At 36.5% G+C, this 24,585-nt stretch overlaps 1 protein-coding gene across 2 annotated transcripts; it reads left to right on the top strand.

Annotated features, from left to right (window-relative positions):
- LOC109836441 (glutamyl-tRNA(Gln) amidotransferase subunit B, chloroplastic/mitochondrial) lies at positions 1 to 24,585 on the top strand. 2 transcript variants are annotated; one of them, XM_020404337.1, is made up of 11 exons: positions 1 to 196; positions 2,054 to 2,255; positions 3,538 to 4,239; positions 4,695 to 4,904; positions 19,939 to 20,079; positions 20,175 to 20,378; positions 20,472 to 20,669; positions 21,875 to 21,943; positions 23,585 to 23,701; positions 23,822 to 23,913; positions 24,244 to 24,585. In XM_020404337.1, the coding sequence occupies exons 3-10, from the start codon at positions 3,601 to 3,603 to the stop codon at positions 23,900 to 23,902; spliced, it is 1,659 nt and encodes a 552-aa protein (XP_020259926.1). In that variant the 5' UTR covers positions 1 to 196; positions 2,054 to 2,255; positions 3,538 to 3,600; the 3' UTR covers positions 23,903 to 23,913; positions 24,244 to 24,585. The 2 variants fall into 2 exon arrangements, with proteins under 2 accessions (XP_020259926.1, XP_020259925.1); XM_020404336.1 differs by lacking the exon at positions 2,054 to 2,255 and having other exon boundaries at positions 2 to 196.

Below are 24,585 nucleotides of genomic sequence, written 5' to 3'. Positions count from 1 at the left end.
TAAACCTCGATAAACCTTTTCCAGTCACGACCACCACTCAAACCTTCAGGCTAAAAACTTCGTTGGAGACGGAGATAAGGCGTCGCCGCTGTGATTTGAGAAAAGATGGGTCGCTTTGCTCTTTGATGTCGATCGAATTTAAGAGGAAGAGCTCTATCTGTTCTTCGACTCCAGCGTTGTCTTTCCCCTGTTGAAGGTACAAGCAAGATCGCTCTTTTTCCGTTCTTTTTTTTATTTTTTTTTAATTTTTTGATTCCCCCATTGGTCTTCTCCTTCCATTGGATAGTACAGATTCCCACTTAAAAACCCATCGTAGCCCTGTAAATTTTTCCTCTGTGTTTTTCCTCTTTGTTTTTGGGTCTGCAAACTGAGAAAAAGAGAGAGATAGGAGAAGGGGAAAAGAAAAAAAAATAGTTTATGGATTGCACAGGAAAAGCCTTTCCAAACCCACCCACATAGTTTTATTAAAAACATATTTTGCAGAAATTTTTTTCCTAATTTTGTTGAGACCTTGATATATAAAAGGAACTGCGTTTTTTTTTCTTTTCGGGTGGTTTATTTTTCCGCTGAATTTTCGTTTGAAATTGAGGAGGAGTTGGGAGGCATGGGGAAGCATGGACCTTGCCGCCATTGTGGTGTCACAAGTGAGCTCCTGTTCTTTCTTTCTTAGTTTTTAATTTCATCCTTTTTTTTTCTTTTTTTTTTTGTGTGTGTGTGGGATGTGATTCATGTAAATTTTTACGAGGCCCTGGATCTTTGCTTTACTTTCTTATGGAATATGATAGTGATGTTGTCTTATTGGGTTGGCTATGAAGTTGGTTTCAGCTTTTGTGTGCAAACTGTACTGGGTTATCAGGTTTGGCTTATCTGTTTTATGTTTGGCCTTGGTTTCAGCTTTTATGCTTGGCCTTGGTTTCAGTTGATCCTTTCAGCCCTCGGCCTTGGTTTCAGCTTTTATGCTTTTATGTGTTTTTGTGTGCCTGGGTTGATCAGGTTTGGCTTATCCGTTTGTTCATGGATTCACTTGGACTCGTATACACAGGGTCAGGTTCGAATGTTATTTGTGTGCATGGTTTCAGCCTGATTCATGCTTTATGTGCCTGGATGTCAATTTGTTTTTCATCATGCTCTTGTTAGCATGGTTTCAGCTTGGCCTTTGTTTCAGCTTGGCTCTTCATTCATGCTTGGCCTTTGTTTCAAAACATATAATATATCTCATATCTTAATATCTGTAGTCGACTAATCCCTTTAGTAGTCGACTATAAAACCCTATGTCAAATATTCAGAAACTACTATGTACAGTGTAGTCGACTAATAAGCTTTGTAGTCGATTACTGATATTGTTTCTTGATTTCACAGAGTCTGAATAGACTCAGTCAAGTCAACTACTAAGCTTTGTAGTTAACTACTAAGACAATTTTTCTAACTGTTTTGAATTTGAATTAGTGATCGTTTATGGCCTTTTGCAAACATTAATTTGATGATGAATGTGATACTATGCAATTTGGAGAACCGCAAATGGTAATGTGATATTTTGCTATGATGATGACAGATATATAATGTATGCAACCAAAGTTTATATTAGTAATCAATTGGCGAGGCAATAAATGCAGCCAACATTGCTATTATAAACTTCATAGCGATGCAGATAATGAAGAAAATGGCTTTTTCTGAGCACATTTTCTATAAATTTTGTTAAACTTTGGTTTGATTTCAATTTTGGGTTGTTCGAGTCTTGGTTTCTGTCGAGTTGGTTTTAGCCTTGGTTCAGTTTTGGATATTTTCAGACTTGGTTTGGCCAAAGTTAGTTTGGTTTCATATATTGGGTTTCAGTTGAGGCTTGGCCTTTGGTTGGTCAGCTCTGGTTTTAGTTTGGTTTCAAATGTGTCCTTAGGTTGGCCTTTGGTTTCAGCTCTTGGCCTTTGTTTCAATTTTGTGCATGGTTCAGCCAGCTTTCGGCACCAGTTTCAGCTATTGGTTGGCCTTTAGTAGGACAGCTATGGTTGGTCTTTGGTTTCAGTTGATGCTTGGCCTTTGTTTCAATTCTGTGCAGGTTTTAAACTGCTCTCGGTCTTGGTTTTAGCTCTTGGTTGGCCTTTGGTTTCAGTTGATGCTTGGCCTTTGTTTCAATTTTGTGCATGGTTTCAGCTTGCTCTCGGCCTTTGGTTGGTCAGCTATGGTTGGTCTTTGGTTGGTCAGCTATGGTTGGCCTTTGGTTTCAGTTGATGCTTGGCCTTATTTTCAATTTTGTGCAGGTTTTAAACTTCTCTCGGCCTTGGTTTCAGCTCTTCGTATGCGTATTTTGTTGGTCAGCTATTGTTGGCCTTTGGTTTCATGTGCTAATCTGTTGTTCATCATTTGATTCACTTGTGATCACAAGATAATTGATTTTGTTCATAATTTTCATGTTTATATGCACAACTATGATGGTGGGTGGTAATCTTACCATGGTGATCACAATCAAGTTTTCTTGATTTTTTAGTTTGAACCAAACACTAGAAAATGAGGGAATCTATTCACACATCAATTGTTTTCTTCCTTTTTCAAGTTGAACCAAACTAAGAAAAATGGTGGAAAATACTTTCACCCCATATTTTTTGGCGAAATAAACACAACACTTTTCAGGAAAGTGAAGGAAACACAAGAAAGTGAAGGAAAGTCATTTTTGGAAAGTGAAGGAAACAAACCAAACAGCCCCTAAGTATCCTCTTTTTTATTAATGGTTTTTCTTCAAAATTGCTTCTTTTCTTGCCCTTTTGAAGTTCATGGGCTTTACGCAAAATCCCTTTTTTTTAAAGTTGATTTTGAGAGCTTGATAGATTAATTGTGAGAAATTTGATTTGATGGTTTTTAAGACGCGACCTTTATTTCATTTGCAGTACGAGTGCTAAATAACAATGCTAGACTCTTGATGATTTAATTGTTTTGCTTTAGAATTTATGACACTGGGTAATTTAATTGAAAACTGCGATGCACTCCCTTCTTAAAAATTAGATTTTGTTTTCGATGCTGTAATCTTCCCTGAATCCTGAGTTTCTCACGATCCAGAATTTTGCATTGCTTGTATGCATTTAGCTGTGTAATCCATTTAGTTTCTTCATGACTGAAGTGACCTTGTGATTTATTTGACTAATGTGGTTCATATGTTAAATTGATACTGCATGTTTAGATGAGAAACCTGACATTGCAGCTTGATACTTGTAAAAAGGAAGAACTTTTAGAACCCATTTCAAACTCGTAACTGAGAATGTATCTTTATTGCCCTTCAGAAGCTACTGAAGGATCATTATGGATAGGCTTAGGATTTTTGTTCTTTGCTTCCTACATATTTTCTGCGGTTTATATTATCCTATGCAGAAAAAGTTCCCTCTCTTTCTATTCAGCTCATATCTTAGTTGTTAGTTAAGCAAAAATAATATACATGAAATAGAAAGATCATGTGTTTTGTTATAGTTTTCCTAGGTAGCTTATTTTTACAACATCAACTAACATCATCATTTAATGAATTGAAATTCATCATATTCTTTTGTCCCACAGAACTCGTGACTTAGAAACCACTTGGACGACAAATCAAAAATTTCAAGTTTCAGAGAGGCACTCATGGCCTCATTCTGTTTTCGAGGCATCAGAACCAACCAAGTGTTCCTATACCCATTAGCTCTCTTTTCGAGGAAACGCGGTGCTGTATTTTGCACTGTACAAAGCCCACAGACTGAGATTAAAACACAGTCAGAGAGCCTAAAACCCCAAAAAGAAGCAAAGATTTCTTCTCAAATCGAAACTAGAAAGCGACAAGAGCAGAATGCACATGGATTTGAGGCAGTCATTGGTATCGAGACTCATGTACAGTTATCCACTCTTACCAAGGCCTTTTGCGGCTGCCCTTATCTCTACGGGTCACAACCTAATACTACTATATGTCCTATATGCATGGGTCTTCCGGGGACTCTGCCAGTTGTAAACTCAAAGGTTGTAGAATTTGCGGTGAAATTGGGTCTTGCACTGAACTGCAAACTTTCAATGTCATCGAAGTTTGATAGGAAGCAATACTTCTATCCTGACCTCCCAAAGGGTTATCAAATATCACAGTTTGATATACCGATAGCAAGCGAAGGATTCATCGATTTGGATCTTCCTGTAGAGTTTGGTGGTGGGCATCGAAGATTTGGGATAACCAGAGTTCACATGGAAGAAGATGCAGGAAAGTTGCTTCATTCAGACTCTGGGAGTTACTCGCAGGTTTCTTCCTGTTAATCATTTTTTGATTATGTACAAGTACCCTGGAGTATGACGTAATTACGCGGGTGGCTTTGGAGTCTGCGTATTGAGACGGGTAACCCTGAGATTGTTGATTGTGTCTAAGCAAATAACCTCGAGAAGGAAAAATAAGTAGACCTTGGTGTCATCCGTGTAAGTACAATCAATCTGTAGGTTGTCTGTTTAGATACACAGACTATAGGGTCACCCATGCAATCACATCATACCCCAGGGTACTTAATCCATCATCTTTTGGTCCTTCTATTTTATGTACATCCTTTCATACACACACAAAAACTTTTGTCTGCATTGCAGTATTTCATCATGTGATTTTTTAGCTATATCCCATCATACTGTATACATATAGCTATACATTGCTAATTTTTTATTTGAAATTTCCAATTCTCTTTAGATATGGTACTTTTGTGCTTGTACAGGTTGACCTCAATAGAGCAGGAGTGCCTTTGCTGGAGATTGTTTCTGAGCCTGATATGAGAACAGGACTTGAGGCTGCAGAGTATGCCTCTGAAATACAGAGGCTTGTCAGATATTTGGGGATAAGTAACGGGAACATGCAGGAAGGATCTCTTCGTTGTGATGTGAATGTTTCTGTCCGACCAATTGGGCAGTCAAAATTTGGAACAAAGGTAAAAAAAAAAACCCCACCTTTCTTTGTAAGGTCGCATCGCATACATAGTTTTAGCAGAAGTTTGCTTTCCATAGTAGATATTCACCATGTTTCCTGAATTCAACCTTAGACATCTTTTATGTTCATGTTGCTTTATGTTTCTGATTGTAATGTATTATCTTCTTTTAGAGAGCTGTGTGAGCCAAATTCCAGTGTGGAAGTGGATATTGTTATATCATTTTTTTTATAATTGCATGGCACCTCCAATTTATGTTCACTTGTAGTTTCACATCTTTATTTCTGGATCCTTATCATTAACCTTCACATGGTTTATATGATCATAATATGTAAATGAGTGTAGGTCAGTTTGCATGCTCTATTGCTTGTAAATTGTAATATATTTTATTTTATACTACTTGTGTGATATTATGAATTCACGATACTCATAAAACCTCGTCTCTACTGATGGAATGGGCTTTTCTCATTTTTCCATGTTCTTTGAGGTTTTATTTCTTGTTCTTACATTTGACTCTAAATTGGATCACTATGCTTAAATTATAGCATCACCATTTGGCTTTCTTAGACAGATTATGGTTCGATTTTGCAAACAGTGACATGTTTCTGTGCTGATACTCTGGGTAATAGTTATGGTAGCCTTGTCATAATTATTCTGTTCAACTATTAGCTATCACGACCCAGGCCCGTTGGTGTATGCAAACCGTGGGACCCACCGAGAACAACTCAATGTTGGCTAAAATCCACTGCCAAAATACTAGTACTAGTTGCTCTTTGGGTCTTAGGCTTTTCTCTATTTAAGCAACTAATATTTCTTTACAATAGTCTATGTGGGACTAAAGTGGGGGGTGTCACTGTTGGAAATTCGCGCTAACTACATGCAAAATACCCAACAGAAGACTGTATGTATAATAATACTAAGCATGTAGGGAGCGTGAAAAATAAGCTAGGACCATCCTAATTAAATCTAACATGATCCCTATAAAAAAGAGAGCAACCAAGAGCTTTGAAGGCTAATTAAATCTAACATGATCCCTATAAAAAAGAGAGCAACCAAGAGCTTTGAAGGCTTACTTTCGTAGCGTGATTCGATGGTAGATCGAAACCAAGAGCTTTGAAGGCTTACTTTCGTAGCGTGATTCGATGGTAGATCGAACAACCCCTAGCTCGTTTTCCTTGTTGTAAACCTTCTTGTAGTGGATCTCCAAGTCTTCAAATGAGCTTGATAAAATCGGAGTCTTCTTGAGACACAAGGCAAGATATCCACCTCGGAGTACTATAAAATCCTACTACTTCTTGAGACACCTAGCTCTTTTATTCTCTTATGAAAAAAAACCACTTAGCTAATTTTTCATTAATCTTTCCATAAGAAAGAGAGCTTATATATATAGAGTGAGATATGTCATGACTCATCTTATGAGTTATGCTATGAGTCATCTAAGTGTAATGATTCCTTTCATGAGTCATGCAATGACTCATCTCATGAGTCATGCAAAGAGTCATGAAGAATCAAAATTATGTGCTAAAACCATGTGTCCAAATCATACCACCTTAATGACTCATCTCATGACTCATTAATCAAGGTATAATGAAGTGTGTATTTTATAAATAAAAATACCATATCAATACGGTGTTTTATAAATACAATATTGCGTAACTTTTTCAATCATTAACTAATAAGTCATCATATGACCAGAAAAATCAATGAGTTGACCAAAAAGTCAACCAGTTGACTAAAAGTTAACTTGATGGAAAAAAAATACTAAAATTCATTTCTTAAGCACATAGCATTCTGATTTTACCGATACATATAACTGTTTATGTGTATCCGGTAAAAATCATATATGCGTATCAATCATACGCATAACTCTATAAATTGTATTTTATAGGATTTAAGTACGAGCTTGGTGTGATTCTAGGGCCCAACTTAAGAACTCGGCAGTGGATGATATCCACAAGTACAACAGATGTGCTAGCTACACATGAAGACTATCTGGATATAAGTTGTGATAAATGTCTACAAGATGCTAACACAATTTTATCAGGACTAATCAATGATAATATTGTACAGTCCGGTCTCTTCGTCAAACCATGTCAAACATCAAGCTTAGGGTATGAAAAACTGTCAAACCCTAATAGCTCGATTAGTGTTTGTTGATATTAAACTCATTAACCCATATGATCAAACTGACACTCAGTTTATCTTATTTACCTCGGTCAAGGGTTTCCTGGTTATAGTTATATCAAACAATCTTATGACATCAACCCCCTATACTGGAAGAGACGAATTCCATCTTGGCATCTTAATATCTACTTATGTCTCGGGATACCCTAACAAGAACCATTATGCACAACTCAATGAGAACTGTGATTAAGTAGAAGTCTAAGTACACCTATACTGACATGTAAGATATTACACTTATGCCTCAGGTCAAGAGACTACTTTATACTATATCACTTGAGAAATTCTATTTGACAGTTAAGTATAATTACCAACTAGATGTTCTCAGTGAGTCGTTCAGTCAACTCATTCACTAATGAGTCACTTGTATACTATATCTTGATGTATCATATCAATGATCCAAGAGATGGATCATCATCCTACCAAAGGAGAAATAGAGTATACACTAGTCTTCCCAAAGTGATGAAATCCTATTTCAACACTTCATCGATTAGAAATATTTTAGAATATACGTTTGCGACAAATCAGATCTCTTCATTACGATCATATCCAAAATGTCTGATAGTCTAGTATCATTCTAAGGACTTTATCTATATTAAAATATTAGATAAATACTGACCAAAATAGTATACTATCATTTTGAACAAAAATATTATATTCATATAGGTCCTGTTATAATATACAATTATTGCATGCAGGGCACCTATATCTAACAGTCATAATCATCCCACCTTACAAAGACGACGTCCTCGTCATCACGACATGATAATTGACACATCCCAGTATCACTGTCAGACGATGCAGACTTTAGAGTTGGCTCCTATTGGCTCTGGAGGTGGCTCTCACCGCATACATACGGTGTAGCACTTAGTCCCGTATAGCACTTAGCTCTATATTTTCGGCTAGCAACTGCTCTGATACCGCTTTGTAATGCCCCTGGAGGTACATGAAAATTAGGCATGACCCGTCCGTAAAAAGGAGGATTGACCTGCTCAAATTTTTATGTACACTTCAATATATATGTGTAACAATACTGAAGAGCAAAATAACGCAGTGAAAATATGTACAACACTCAGAATCCTAAGGCTGACAGTAGAGTCCACAGAATACAAGAATAGTAAGAAACTAAGTCTGATAATAACGACGATACACATTAATACATGTTCGATAAGCCCAAAGTACTACATAAGTAAATATGAATTAATTCCTACTATGATTTCCTCGGAGCTAATCTTCTATGTTGGGGTTTGTAATCCCCTTGCCCTCGCCAATTGTATGACCTGCGAATGGATACAAAAACAATAAGGGTGAGCCTAAGGCTCAATAGGCAACCATAAAAATATCAGGTACATCATAAGGGGATGAATGAAAGGAATAATCATAGATTTTTGAACTTAAATGAAGAAATCTCAACATTAAATTATCATGATTATATCATGATCATTGATCGAAACTCCAAACTCCCTAATCATGGGATATTCAATAAACCGCACATATGCCTTAATACACCCACATGTGAGCGTCCTCACATAGGGTATTGTCCCCACATGGACCCGTTACTATTACCACCCACCGGCGAAGCTTACTTCACACAGAGCATAATCCATGAATATATATTATCAATGATCAACAAAGAAAAGAATACTATTATTCTCAAGAGTCGAATCATCGAAGCAAGTCGAGTTGCTACAATATAATAATTCAAAGGATGTCAAAGGTATAAAGCTGAAACAAACAACATTAGGATAGCAATAGTTAAGCAATCAACAAAGAGCCCACGCATAAAGTGAATCAAATAGGAATATTACGATAGTGATAAGATATACAACTTAGCACAGAGAAATTAACTCGCATGAACTTCAAGAAAATAATCAATCGGACTCTCAAAGAATTGCGAGGAGATAATGAAAGGTTACCTACCGATTGTGCTGAGTTCCTCTTGACCAACAAATGAATCCAAGATTCTCTGTCCTATATACACATACATGTATCCATATAAGATTCTAAATAACTATGTCTTTTATTATTATTATTATTTTTAACTTATAACTCATATCATGGTATATGCTACACTCTAGATGGTTACATCTAATACCTATAATATGCACAGCAACACAAGTAGTGTACATGTAGCTGTTTGAGATGAATGGATAGTAGAACAATCAATATCAAAAATGCATGAAACTAGTGCCATGTGACTCTAATATGAGTTTACTTTCGGAATATATAAAATTTACATCAATGCATGGTATATAGTGAGAGTTATGCTCTCAGCAAACTACACTTATTAAGACTGCAACAGAATGAAATAGATGTTGCTATCTGGAATGATTAATTCCTTTCGGGTACTTAACATTTTATAAATGAGCTCATATTTGGCAATTGGCATACAAGTGATATGATAGATTAGCTTCCAATTCCCATGAGTTTCATCAAGTTATCATTTTTATAATGCAAGTTACATACATAATAACACAAGGGGGGCAAACTAGAATTGCCAGTACATATGCAATCTATTAAAACTACGATTAGATTAATCAAATATTATCCAAATTAATTCAAACTTGAGCCAACAGAAAGATGATTGAGTCTAGTTCTGGAAACAGAAAGACTTTCATGCATGCATGATATATATTGAGAGTTATGCTTTCTACAATGAATATAACTCAGGCAAACTATTTCAGACACATGCATTGAGTTTAATCACAGTTTCGAACTAGTAAATGATCTTAGAATTAAACAAAAGAGGTCTCAAATGAAAGCTACAGAAATGTAGTTTCTAAAACAGGAAGAATATCTGCATTTGGATATAAACAGAGAAAGTTATGTTCTTTTTACTTATAAGGTATTTTGCTGGAATTTCTGTACAAAGTTTTGTTTCAAAGAAAAACTGACATGCAAGCCCAAAATGTTACATGCAAGGCCCCAAGTATAATATAACTACAATTATTGATTTAACTCAGTTCTAACTGATGAGTCTATACCTTAGAGCACTTTTCCTCCCTTTCCAAACTTCAATGGACCCTTGCTTGACTATCTTTGATCTACCTTTTTTTCTACAAGGTAAGCAAGGAGTTTAAGGGTGAAAGAAATGAATGAAAATAAGGGAATGAAGGAGGGTTGCTGCTGTCTAGAGGGCTGGCCAGATCTAGAGTGAGAGAGAGTGAAATGATGAGATTCTCTTGGAAGAATAAGTGATGGGAAGGGTTGAGTGTTTGACTAGTTTTTATATTTTTTCATGCATAAATTTCTTTCAATTACGAGCTTCCTGAGGGTTTAAATTGTAAAATCCTCCCACTAACATGGCTGACCAAATTAAATAAATATGTTAATTAGAGAGTTTCAAAATAGGTATTTAACAATTGTATTATCTCTAATCAAAGTTTAAAATATGGTGGGTTTAGGTTTACATGCTAGGTTTATATGCATGCTATTACTTAGTTAACTTGATTATAAAATGAGAACTAGCTAAGTTAGAATCCTCATACTAGAAGATTATATGGAATATAAGGAAAGGATTTACTGATTCATGGACAGATATCAGTAATGATATCCGATCACCGAAAGGGAAAATTTTTTTGTGATGTTACATATGATATTAGAGCACATGTTGACACCTTAAGAGTCCTATATAGAATATCAATGGGACTTAGGGATGATTGAGTCGGTGTCAAACACCGGTCATGGAGGGATTATCTTTTCGCAACATTCTTGTAATTTCTATATTCCTATTAGATTCGTTTGGTACCCTTGGATGCTGATGGATGACTTTTGGCAGGCATGACAGATTCCGACTCTTGAGTATTTCTGAGATGTGAGGATCCATTAGCAGGGGGAGGTATGGTCAACATGTTCAGAGGATTAAGAGATCAGCTCTGAGGAGACTGATCCAGAGGAGACATTTGGGGAGAGATGGAATTACTCCCTTATTAGCCATTACACCCGCGGGCGATTTGTCAAGAGGGGCGAGCTAGAGGACCTCGAGGAGGATCCTATGGAGGAGGATCCTATGGAGGAGGACCTTATGGAGGATCCCGATGACCCTGAGGAGGACTTTATGGCGAATGAGGATCCGGAGGAGGAGTCCATGGAGTGGGAGTTTGAGGTGGCACAGGAGCCCCTAATTGATGAGAACTAGAGGAAATTCCACTTAGATGAGAGCTTGACATGGATGAGGATTGGGCATGGGAGGATGAGCCGATAGTGGAGGATCCTGCTGAGGACGACGTGCATGAAGAGATTAGCCTAGATGGTAGTGAGCCCCAGTTGAGTGAGGACTCTGATGCAAAGTCTACTTCAAGGAGCTCTTCCACCTCTTCTTAGAGGTTGACCCGTTGGGTCACTAACTTTATGAACCTACTTACTTTTGGCTTTTGGGTGGACACCCAAGTGTGGTGTAATTTGGGATTGTATATTTTGACCTATATCTTAGATATGAATTATTGTATTTTTGGAGAACTCTAGTAATGATAACTATGTAGTGAAGTAATATACTTTTGTAGAACATGCTGATTTCGTTTGATTTGCTCTTGTTGGATTAGTACTCTATGTTGATTATTGATGTTCATTATGTACCATGCGAGCAACAGAAATATTTCAGTCTATAAGTACTATGAGTAATCTACGAAATTTGTGTCTTTACTATATTTTAATGTAGATAATGGTGTGAACAAGAACAAATCAAACCCAAAATGAGGAAGGATAACACCTGGAGAATTTGCAAGAAAGATCTTCTAATCGTACATATGTAAGAAGGAGCACTATCAAACGACTTGTTGATCAGATGGAACCGATACAAGATCCTTTGGAACGATTGGCAGATATCCTCGAGCAGCGTATCAATCCTAGAGGCAATCAATCGGTACCTGCTATCTCAGCCCTAGAACAATTTCGGAAGCTCACACCTCCAGCTTTTTCAGGTACCACTGACCATCTGGTGGTGGAGGATTGAATTTTACAGATATAGAAGATATTTATAGTCTTAAACTATACGGAGGAGCAAAATGTGTCATTTGTCGCCTTCATGTTCAGATGGGAAGCTAAACATTTGTGGAGGGCAATCCTAATACTAGAAAGAGCCACCTAGAGACAGATTGATTGGGACAGATATGTAGAGCTTATGAATAAGAAGTATATCCCAGAGAGTGTTAGGGATCAGTGGGCTATTGAAAATTTTAAGAGTTGCAGCAAAACAATATGACGGTACAGGAGTATGAGGCTAAATTTACCCAACTATCAAGGTTCACTCTACATCTGATAGCTGAAGAATCTGATAAGACTAAGAAGTTTCAAAGGGGACTCAGGAAAATATCAGAGGGAAACTAGTGGCTCTTAGGATCAGAAACTACGCAGAACTGGTGGAGATTGCGTTTAACATTAAGAAAGACCAGCTAGAGTATCAGGAGATCCGCAATAAGAAGCAGAGCTCGGCTAAACACCCACAGACTGAAGGAGGCCCTACAATTGACAAGTCAACATCGAATTAGCCCGGGAGGTCAGCGACAACAAAATTTCTCTTTCATCGTTATCAAGCAAACCAGCCGTACAAGTCAGTAGTCTGCCCCAAATGTGGCAATCGTCACTCCAGATATTGTAGACTTCACCATGGATGTTATGAGTATGGTCAACCTGGACATTTCAAGAGAGATTGTCCAACTTTGAGGAATCAATTGATAACAGAGCGAGCACCAGAAGGAAACCGCACAGTTTGAGCTAATGCCTCACAACAATCAAATGCTCCCCAGCGGAAGGCTCAGGCTCAGCAGAGTATGCAGCAGAACCAGAGGAACTAAGGAAGAGTTTTCGCTCTGACAAGGAAGGATGCACAAGCATTGCCATCCGTGGTGGAAGGTACATTTCCTATATATTCATTCATTGCTCATGCACTTTTCGACCCTGGATCTACGCACTCTTTTGGATCACCTTACTTTGCTAAGAACTTTTCCAATTCACCGACACTATTAAGTAGTGAGTTGTCTCCACACCTATGTGTGGTAGTCTTCTAGCATCATATGTTTACGAGAATTGTGGAGTTTTAGTGGGTGATCATATTATGAATACAGACCTAATATGCCTAGATATGTCAAATTTTGATGTTATTCTAGTAATGGATTGGTTAGCATCTCATCATGCTACTGTAGACTGTTTGAGAAATCTGATAAAATTCCAGAAGGAGATGCGGCTTTTGTTTTCCAAGGGGAAAGTAGAAGACTACTCACACACCTAATCTCATTTATGAAGGCTAGCAAACTGTTGAGACATGATTGTAGTGGATATTTAGCTTGTGTGATAGGTGACCAATTAAATGAGAAGGAGCTATCAGAGTTATCAATTGTAACAGATTACCCGAATGTCTTTCCAGAAGAATTGCCAGGATTGTCTTCAGGCTGGGAGATAGAATTTACCATAGACTTGGTCCCAAGGACCACCCTTATATCTACGACTTCTTATAGATTGGTGCCAACTAAGATGAAGGAGTTGAAGGAATAACTGCAGGAGTTATTGGATAAAGGATTCATTAGACCCAGCGTGTCTTCATGGGGAGCATTAGTCTTATTTGTGAAAAAAAGATGGGAGTATGAGACTGTATTGATTACAGAGAGTTGAATAAATCGACAATTAAGAATAAGTATTCACTCCCAAGGATAGATGGTTTATTTAATTAGCTTTAAGGAGCTCAATATTTTTCAAAAATTGATTTAAGGTTAGGGTACCATTAGTTAAAGATTAAGCCCAAGGACGTACCAAAGACAACATTCAGGACTCGCTAGGATCACTATGAATTTCTGGTGATGCCCTTTGGACTGACTAATGCGTTGGCCACATGTATAGGTTTGATGAACATGATATTTCAACCAAATTTAGATCAATTTGTGGTGGTTTTCATTGATGACGTTTTGATCTATTCCAAGAGTTACCAAGAGCATGAGGAACATTTGAAGATTGTATTGCCAACCCTAAGGAAACAACAGCTATACGCAAAGTTCAAGAAGTGTGAATTCTAGCTAGAGAAAGTGATATTTTTTGGTCATGTGATCACTAGAGATGAAATATTTCTTGGGACTAGTAGGATATTATAGAAGATTTGTCAAGGGCTTTTCCCAATTAATAACAATTTTGACTTATTTGACTCGTAAGAATGTCAAGTTTATTTGGAGTGAGAAATACGATGAGTATTTTTAGGAGTTGGAGAAACGGTTGGTAACTGCTCTCATTCTCACTATCCTACGGGTTCAGATAAGTTTGTGATATATTGTGATGCATCTTTCTGAGGTCTAGGTTGTGTTCTAATACAGAATGAGAAGGTGGTGGCTTATGCTTCTAGGTAATTGAAGCCTCATGAGAAGATTTACCCTACTCATGATTTGGAATTGGCTGCTGTGATTTTTTCCCTGAAGATATGGAGATACTATTTATATGGAGTATCATGCGATATCTATACAGACCACGAAAGCTTGAAGTATATCTTTATCATAAGGAGATTAACATGAGGCAAATGAGATGGTTGGAGTTGCTAAAAGACTATGATGTGAACATCATTTATCATCTAGGTAAAGCTAATGTGGTAGCAGATGCACTCAGTTTGAAGAATCATATTGCATCAGCTTGTTTACTAACTAAACAAGCTGAGTTAAACAAAGAGCTAGAAAGAATGGAGATTGAAATTAGAAAGTATTCTTCCGAAATGAAGATTTGCCAGATAAGCCTATAACCAACTCTATTGGACCAAATCAAGGAGCGACATAAAGAAGACAAGGAGCTAAATGAGATAAGGAAAAAGGTGAAATCAGAAAAATATTCAAAAAATATTCAGATTTCAGATTCAGGATGGTGTTCTGAAGATGGGTAGTCGTCTTTACGTACCTAACGATGGGGAGCTTAAGGATCAGATATTGAGAGAAGCTCACTAGACCCCATATGGTCTTCATCTGGTTAACACCAAGATGTATCAGGATCTTCGACAAAAGTTCTGGTGGAACCGTATGAAGGAGGAGGTAGCTGAATTCGTATCAAAGTGTTTAACATGCTAACATGTGAAGATTGAACATCAGAAACCATGAGGACTATTACAACCTTTGTCCATCGCAGAATGGAAGTGGGACTACATCACTATGGATTTTGTTACTGGACTAACCCGCTCAGAGAAAGGAGAGGATGCCATATGGGTGGTAGTTGACCGCCTGACTAAGTCAGCACAGTTTATACCTTACCATGAAAAAGTTAACCAGCCTATACATTGAAGAGATCGTGAAGCTCCACAGAATTCTCATATCTATTGTATTTGATCGACACCCCCGTTTCACCTCAAGATTTTGGAAGAGTCTACATTGAGTTTTAGGGACTAGACTGAAGTTCAACACTTCAGCACATCCTCAAACTGATGGGCAATTCGAGAGAACGATACAGACCCTTAAGGACATGCTAAGAGTTTGCACCTTAGATTTCGGAGGCAATTGGACTATGCACTTGCCGATGTAGAGTTCGCCTACAACAATAGCTTTCATTCTAGCATTGGCATGACACCGTATGAAGCCTTATATGGGAGGTAATGCAGATCCCCTATCTGTTGAGAAGAAACCGGTGATTGTCAACTACTCGGACCTGACATAATCCAAGACACAACGGAGAAGGTCCAAACCATTCGGCAACATATGCAGACGACACAAAACAGACAAAAGAGCTATACAGATCGACGACGTAAGGATCTAGAATTCCAGGTTAGCGATCATGTGTTTTTGAAGATTACACCAATGAAAGGAATATTTAGAGGTGGTAAGAAATGCAAACTCCGTTCGAGATACATTGGGCCATTTGAAATTTTGGAGAGGATCGGATTTGTAGCATACCGGCTAGTCTTACCCCCAGAATTGGAGAAGATTCATAATGTGTTTCACGTCTCCAATTTGAAGAAGTATGTACCAGACCCTGGACATATCATTTCACACCAAGCTTTGTCCCTACGTGAGGATCTATCTTACGAAGAACGACCAGTTCAAGTGCTAGACTTCAAGGAGAAACAGCTGAGAAACAAGTCCATATTGTTAGTTAAAGTATTATGGAACAATCGAAGGGTTGAAGAGGTAACATGAGAACCAGAATCTGAGATGCTAAAATTATATCCACATTTATTTTGAGGGTACGTAAAATTTCGGGGATGAAATTTTCTTAGGGGGGGTATGTAACATCACAAATTTTTTTTCCTTCCGATGATCGGACACCGTTATCGATGCCTGTCCATGAATCAGTAAATCCTTTCCTTGTATTCTATATAGTCTTCTAGTATGAGGATTCTAACTTAGCTAGTTCTCATTTTATAACCGAGTTAACTAAGCCATCGCATGCATATAAACCTAAACCCACAATGTTTTAAACTTTGATTAGAGATAACCTAACTGTTAAATGCCTATTTTAAAACTCTCTAATTAACATATTTATTTAATTTGGTCAGCCATGTTAGTGGGGGGATTTTACAACTTAAACCCTCAAAAAGCTAATAATTGCAAGAAATTTGTGCATGGAAAAAAAAACTAGTACTCAACCCTTCCCATCACCTATTCTTCCAAGAGAATCCCATCATTTCACACACACTCTAGATCTGGCCAGCCCTCTAGACAGCAACACCCTCCTTCATCCCCTCATTTTCATTCATTTCTTTCACCCTTAAACTCATTGCTTACCATGTAGAAGAAGAGGGAGCTCAAAGATAGTCAAGAAAGGGTCCATTGAAGCTTGAAAAGGGAGGAAAGAGTGCTCTAAGGTTAAATAAACTCCAAAAACTTTCTCCATTCCATCAGTTAGAATTGAGTTAAATCAATAATTGTAGTTATATTATACCTGGGACCTTGCATGTAACATTTTAGGGCTTGCATGTCAGTTTTTCTTTGAAACAAAATTTCGTACAAAAATTCCAGCAAGATACCCTACTTGTAAGAAAAACATAAATTTCTTTGTATATATCCAAATGCAGATATTCTTCCTGTTTTAGAAACTACACTTTTGTAGCTTTCATTTGAGACCTCTTTTGTTTAATTCTAAGATCATTTACTAGTTCGAAACTATGGTTAAATTCAATGCATGTGTCTAGAATAATTTGCCTGAGTTATATTCATTGCAGAGATCATAACTCTCAATATATACCATGCATGCATGAAAGTCTTTCTGTTCCTAGAACTAGACTCAATCATCTTTCTGTTGGCTTAAGTTTGAATTAATTTGGGCAACATTTGATAAGTCTAATCGTAGTTCTAATAGATTGCATATGTACTGGCAATTCCAGTCTGCCCCATTATGTTATTTTGCATGTAACTTGCATTATAAAAATGATAATTTGATAAAACTCATGGAAATTGGAAGCTAATCTATCATATCACTTGTATGCTAAATATAAGCTCATTTATGTAATGTTAAGTACCCGAAAGGAATCAATCATTCCAGATAGCAACCTCTGCTTTTTTTCTGCTACAGTCTTGATAAGTGTAGTTTGCTGAGAGCATAACTCTCACTATACACCACGCCTTGATGTAAATTTTATATATTCCGAAAGTAGATTTATATTAGAGTCATATTACACTAGTTTCATGCATTTTGGGTATCGAGTGCTCTACCATCCATTCATCCCAAACTGCTGCATGTACACTACTTGTGCTGTTGTGCATATTATAGGTATTAGATATAACCATCTAGAGTGTAGCATGTACCATGATATGAGTTATAAGTTAAAAATAATAATAATAAAAGACATTGTTTATAATCTCATATGGATTCGTGTATGTGTATATGGGACAAAGAATCTTGTATTCATTTGTTGGTCAAGAGGAACCCGACACAATCGGTAGGTAACCTTTCATTGTCTCCTCTCAATTTTTTGAGAGTTCGATTGATTATTTTCTTGAAGTTCTTTCGAGTTAGTTTCCCCATGCTAAGTTTTATATCTTATCACTATCATAATATTCCTATTTGGTTCACTTCATACGTGGGCTCTTTGTTGATTGCTTGACTAATGCTGTTTGTTTCAGCTTTATACCTTTGATATCATTTGAATTATTATATTGTAGCAATTCGACTTGTTTCGATGATTTGACTATTGAGAACGATAATATTCTTTTCTTTGTTGATGATTGGTAGTCTATATTCATGGATTATGCCCTGTGTGAAGTAAGCTTCATCGGTGGGTGGTAATAGTAATGTGTCCCGTTGGGGACAATGCCTTGTGTGAGGACACCCACAGGTGGGTGTATTAAGGCATGCACGGTTTATTGATTATCCCATGATTGGGGAGTTCGGAATCCTCAATAATAGACCTTGATTATTTGACATGTTATTTCATTTCGATCAATGATCATGATATAATTATGGTAATTTAATGTTGAGATTTCTTCATCCAAGTTCAAATATCTATGATTATTCCTTTCATTCATCCCCTTATATTGTACCTGAGATTTTTATGGTTGCCTATTGGGCTTTAGGCTCACCCCTATTGTTTCTGTATCCATTCGCAGATCATACAGTTGGTGAGGGCAAGGGGATTACAAACCCCAACATAGAAGATTAGCTCCAAAGGAAATCATAGTAGGAATTAATTCGTACTTACTTATGTAGTACTTTGGACTTATCGAACATGTATTAATGTGTATCGTCATTATTATCAGACTTGTAATGTATTGTTGTTCCCTTTAGTATCTTACTATTCTGGTATTCTGTGGACTCTAGCGTCAGCCTTAGGATTCTGAGTGTTGTACATATTTTCACTGCTTTATTTTGCTCTTCAGTATTGTTGTACATATATATTGAAGTGTACATAAAAAAATTGAGCAGGTCAATCCTCCTTTTTACGGATGGGTCATGCCTAATTTTCATGTACCTCCGGGGGTGTTATATTTGCAATGTCACTACTAGTAACAAGTATCTAGCATTGACTTTGATCATTCAATGTGCATGTCTATCAGTACCTTACTTGTGAGACAATTGAAGTACCCACTAGTTGTCACAAAAAATAACTGCATTCAGTTATTTGATATTATAAATGTTTATAGGTTGCTGGACATGAGGCTCTTTTGCATAGGAGAACACGAGAAACTTTGTGTTTTCTCTTTGAAGATGAATTGTTAAACCAAATGCTTACACTTCATATCTCTAATCTTTGACCAGTCTGGAGTTTTCTTCCTTTCTCTTGGATCTTTTGCATGTGTAATGATTTTAATACCTTATTTTGCTTGTTCTGCTCAGTAATTTTTAAGCCTCAAGACCGATATCTATAGACATGTTGAATCAAGCATGGAGGGGTAATCCCCCTTATGGAACTCGCACAGATTCTATTTTTAGGGGAAGGACTTTTCTGGGAACATTGCCTCTCCTTGTTACAGAACTTTTGATGCGTTCAAATTTATGTATGGCTGATTAAGTGATGCTCCTTTACTCTGGATCATAGTTCTGGAGTACTAGAATAATAATTATGTGAAATATTTGTTAGTGCCCACTGGCCAGAGAGGATGCATCATATGTATATTTACAGTATTCATCCTTCCTGCAAGACTTCCATAACTATCATTGCCTCTGTTTCTTCTATTGCTTTCTTCCTGCAACACTTTCATTACAATCATTGTTTCTGTTTCTTTCTCCTTTTGTGTGATTTTCATATATTATCAGTCAACGTTGAAAATATAATGTTCTCTAGGTATCTTGGTTTTAGGTTTTAATGTTGGGCTGAAAATTTTAGGACAAACAATAAAGAGATGTTCATGAAGCAACTTTTTGAAGGACATTTATCTTTATCACTATCTTGTGTTTGATGTTTTTTGTAGTGAGCTTTCAAAGAACTAGATGTGTGATAATTGTTGTTTATTTTCTTAATCTACAGGTTGAAATAAAGAACATGAATTCATTTTCTGCAATGAACAGGGCTATTGATTATGAGATTTCCAGACAGATTCTTCTTCACAGTGAAGGTCAAAGTGATCAAATTGTACAAGAAACTCGACTTTGGGAGGATGGTGCTCAGGTGAGACCTTTATTTTTTTTCCATATTAATATTAATATTACTCTGTACGTGATTAACAATATTGTAGCTTAATTCATCGACCTTGTATTATCTAGAAAACTTTTACTATGCGGAAAAAAGAAGGGCTCGCCGACTATAGATACTTTCCTGAACCCGACCTTCCTGAAGTTGTTCTCACAGAAGATTATGTTGACAATATTAGAAAATCATTACCAGAGCTTCCGGAAGCAAAGCGCCGGCGTTATGAAAATATGGGCCTTAGCATGCAAGATGTCCTCTTCCTTGCTAATGATGTCAATGTAAGCGGTCATTTGTGAAAACATTGTTTCCCAAAATAGAGAAAACAACGATGATGTTGTGAACTGACCTTTGAACTTTATTTAATTGGTCAGGTTGCAGATTTTTTTGATTCTGCTTTGCAAAATGGTGCTGATGTGAAGTTGGCTGCCAATTGGATTATGGGTGATATTGCAGCTTATCTTAAGAATGAAAAGCTCTCAATAAATGAGATCAAACTCACTCCAAAAGAGCTTGCTGAGCTCATAGCTTCAATAAAAGATGGAACCATCAGTGGAAAAATTGGGAAGGAGGTGAGTCTTGTGCATAGAGCTTTTGTTCTTCCATCACTTGTATTTTATTTCCCATAATTAAGATTTTTTTTCTTTTCAGCAAGGTTTGCAGAGCTCATATTATACTTTTAGTCTGCATTGGTGTAGTTATTGACATTTTATACTTGTCAGTACCTGTTAACTGTACTCCTTTTTGCCTCCTTTACAATTTTCTTTGATACCATGAATATTGGGTGGGGCACACTAGTACGACTTGAACCACTCTGATCATATTCTGCTTTGATTACTTACATAAGCTACAAATATCCACAGCATATCATTTATTGGGATATTTTCAAATTCATGCAGTTTACATTTCAGTTGATTAATTGATTAAAAATGTGACCATGTTAGCTTCGGCCTATGTTACCTGGGTACTTTTACCTTGAAGCCGTACCCATGCCCAAGATGTACCCATGCCCATACCCGTAGCCAAACTCCTTGGACTCTCCTCAGATGTATGCATACAAGCATGTACTCAATTAAACAATGCATGTTTTAAATTAGAATACTTTTAAACATTTCCTGGACATAAATCCTAGACTTCGCGTCCATTTCTTGAAACTTGTTGGGTTACAAACTATGATTTTAATGATCATTTGGGTGCCTAGTTCAAAAAATGAGCTTTTTTACAATTCAAAGTCCGCATAATAGAGTAAACATAGAGACGTTACAAAAATTTTGATTCTCATAACACGTGAGTAGAAAAATATTGATCTCATGTGAACCACTAATTTCGATATGTGTATATAACTATTTTAACCGTGCCCCTGTACCCTGCCTTTTCTGATTTTGTTGTGTCCCGTACTGGTACCTGTACCCGTACTCATGCAACATAGGTTTCGGCAAATGATGTTAGCAACAAATAATAGTCTCTTGGTTATGAAATCAATTTATCTCAATGTTATTCAGTGACTTCATTTTATTGTGTTGTAGAGCTTCAACATTTCTTTGGTTTTGATGTTCTCCATATTTGTGTTACTCTTTAATTGCTTTCTTAAACTATATAAATTGATTGTTCACTTCTTAGGTGCCTTAGATTAACTTCTTGGTGGCACACGCATACACACTCAAAAAAGTTTCCTTGCATAGAGTAAAACAAAAAGAACTTCTATACTCTTTTGCAACATTATATGCCTTTGCAACTATAACCCGTTCTGAAGTTCCCGTTATCTTCATATCTGCAGATACTTATTGAGCTTATAGCCAAAGGTGGAACTGTCAAATCATTGATAAAGGAAAACGATCTAGTTCAGGCAAGTGATGCAACAATCATAATAATTTTGTTTACTGAAGCTTATTCTTCTGGTTTTTAAGAAATACATATACTTTGAAGTAATTGTTTCCTGGTTCTATTAATATTTTATTATCATCTTATATACAGTAAGTACATTGGTCTTCTCGGATAAAATGTAATAGGTAAACATTTCATGATTAGTTTCTATGTTTATTTAAATGTTGCAATTGTATTGTATCAGCAGTATCTCAAAGACTTACATGCTACTTGACTTGACAACTGGCATGTACATTATGCTCATCATATAGAGCACGTAAATGGAGCACATATATATGGAGTATGACAATTTTATGCTTTGTGATTTATGAAGCATCTTCAAGCTGTACGATAAGTTGGATATAAATAAGAGGTTGAAGGGTAAACAGTTTTAAAGTCCTATTTGTAGAAATACCAAAATATATCCATTGTCCGACTGGCATTTTCATCATTAACCTCAGAAGCATCAAGTTTTAGGGGACTTTCTCACATATCCTTACGATTATAGTCATGCTACTACGCAATCATATTAATAAGAGGTGACAATGTTTTATTTTGAATGTTCTACGGGCATATGACTAAAACCTGGACACAAATAACAAATAGACTTGAATAATATTATGTGATCCATAATATTAAGCAAATGATATTCTCAGCATTAAGGGTGAGCACAGTTTGGTGCAAACAGATTAAGCCGAGCTAATCGGCCGAATTTCGGCTGTTCGATTCAGTTTTAGAATAACTTTGGGTCAGTATGGTTCTAAAATATTTGAAACCAAATAACTGAACTGACCGCTCTTGACATAATTGCCTAAAATGTATGCTCATTCAATTTGAATTGATAATCTATACTAATATTTTTATGTATCTTGATTGATGAATGTTTGATTTTACTTTGTGAAGTCGCTGATTTGACGAGTTTTGTCTTCAATTTGGGATATAAGACGAGTGAAAAGTTTGTGGGAGCAATAGTCTTGTTTGTGGGAGCAATAGTCTTTTCTTTTAGTTAATAAGTCTCTAAATTTACATGTCTAAGTCCAACCAAACAAACCAAGCCCGAATTGCACTGAACCGATTTGACACGGTCCAGTTCTGTTTCAAACCTACTTCGCTTCGGTTCAGTTTGACTAAAAATAGTCAAAACAGAACAAACCAACTGCTTGCTCACCCCTATTCAACATTAAGTGAACAATGTCACATTTTTCTTATTACCAAATTTAACTATTACTACTGACTGATTAATATGGTGGTATATTTTTTAGGCTTTGGCATATATACTTCCAAAATCTAGATATTCCTAATTTACCCCCAGATTCTCCCACATTGGATAAAAACTAAATGAAGTTAAAAACCCAGTTCATCAAGTTCAAATTGTAAAAACTAAATGAAGTTAAAAACCCAGTTCATCAAATTCAAATTGTCGAACTAGGAGTCTAGGATATATGTTACCAATGAACCTCTGTGAAAAATCCAAGCTATTTTATTTTCTTCCATTCTTTTGAATCCATAAGAAGGGCATCTGTACAACAAATCCAGTATGCTTTAAGGTACATCAAAAGAATTACAGATCCTTTTTTCCTAAAATTTTATAAGAATGAAGTACTGATGTATTTTTGGATTGCAGATAGTAGATCCAACTGCAATTGGAGCTTTAATAGATAAAGTTCTTGCAAACAATCCGAAGCAACTTGAACAATATCGAGGAGGCAAAACTAAGCTGCAGGGCTACTTCGCTGGCCAAGTATGAAAATTGGATAATCTTTGTTAATGTGTTATTCTTTTATTCTTTCTGTATCCTGAGTTAGGCTTTTGTTCCCAATGTCAATGATTTTTTACTTTCTAATCTTATGTTTAAATGCAGGTAATGAAGGAATCAAAGGGTAAGGCAAATCCAAAGCTTCTGAACAAAATTCTCTTGGAAAAGCTAAATGCTGATGGCTGATGGTTATGGAGGTAGGTAAAGCTTATATTTCTTGAAAAACTTGACCTCTTTCAAACCTTAAGAAGAAAGAGAATGGAAGATACATATGAGTATTAACTGTTGGCATTCGTTAACGACAGGTAAGAAATTTCAACAACTTTGAGTTGTCTTTGATAAATCATATTTGAAAATGTGATCGGAATAGTGTTAACTACTGTGACATGCCCCCCCCCACCCCCCCGCCAAAAAAAAGAATAAAAGAAAAAAAAGACCCGACTCAACTATGTTCAACTCATAATTTTACATATATAGTAATTGCAGAATAGAGAAATAAAGACATGTTTTACTGCGAATACTTGCAGCAACGAGGATACCGTTTCGCTGCCAGTTATGGAAGCTTGCGCAAAAAGCGAGAAGCATGAGCATGCAGTTGATATGTTATTTGGCATTTCGGACTTTGGAGCGCGAAATTGCCAATACACCCTCATTTGTACTTCACAACCTCATTTTCTTCTCTGCGTGCAAGGAATGGATATTGATGATGAATACGCAACTTTTTTTGAGAAAGATGAGCAAGTAATATTATAGGTTTACATGCAGGCTGCTTTGTACTCTTCCTTCAATAAGAGGAACTATAAATAAATATGTATCATTACATTATTTATTAAAATGAGTATCAAGCTTTCCTCTTTGATTCAGAATCA

Source organism: Asparagus officinalis, chromosome 4, assembly GCF_001876935.1.
Source record: "Asparagus officinalis chromosome 4, Aspof.V1, whole genome shotgun sequence".
Lineage (NCBI taxonomy): Eukaryota > Viridiplantae > Streptophyta > Magnoliopsida > Asparagales > Asparagaceae > Asparagus > Asparagus officinalis.
Note: the sequence above shows the minus strand (reverse complement) of the source record. Positions and strands in the feature narration are given on the sequence as shown.

Bases quoted from the DNA above. Each gene is read 5' to 3' on its own strand.
- LOC109836441 (XM_020404337.1), top strand. From the start codon at position 3,601: ATGGCCTCATTCTGTTTTCGAGGCATCAGAACCAACCAAGTGTTCCTA. The intron at 20,379-20,471 runs GTAAGCGGTCAT...TTAATTGGTCAG, and splicing joins TCCTTGCTAATGATGTCAAT to GTTGCAGATTTTTTTGATTC. The intron at 20,670-21,874 runs GTGAGTCTTGTG...TCATATCTGCAG, and splicing joins GTGGAAAAATTGGGAAGGAG to ATACTTATTGAGCTTATAGC.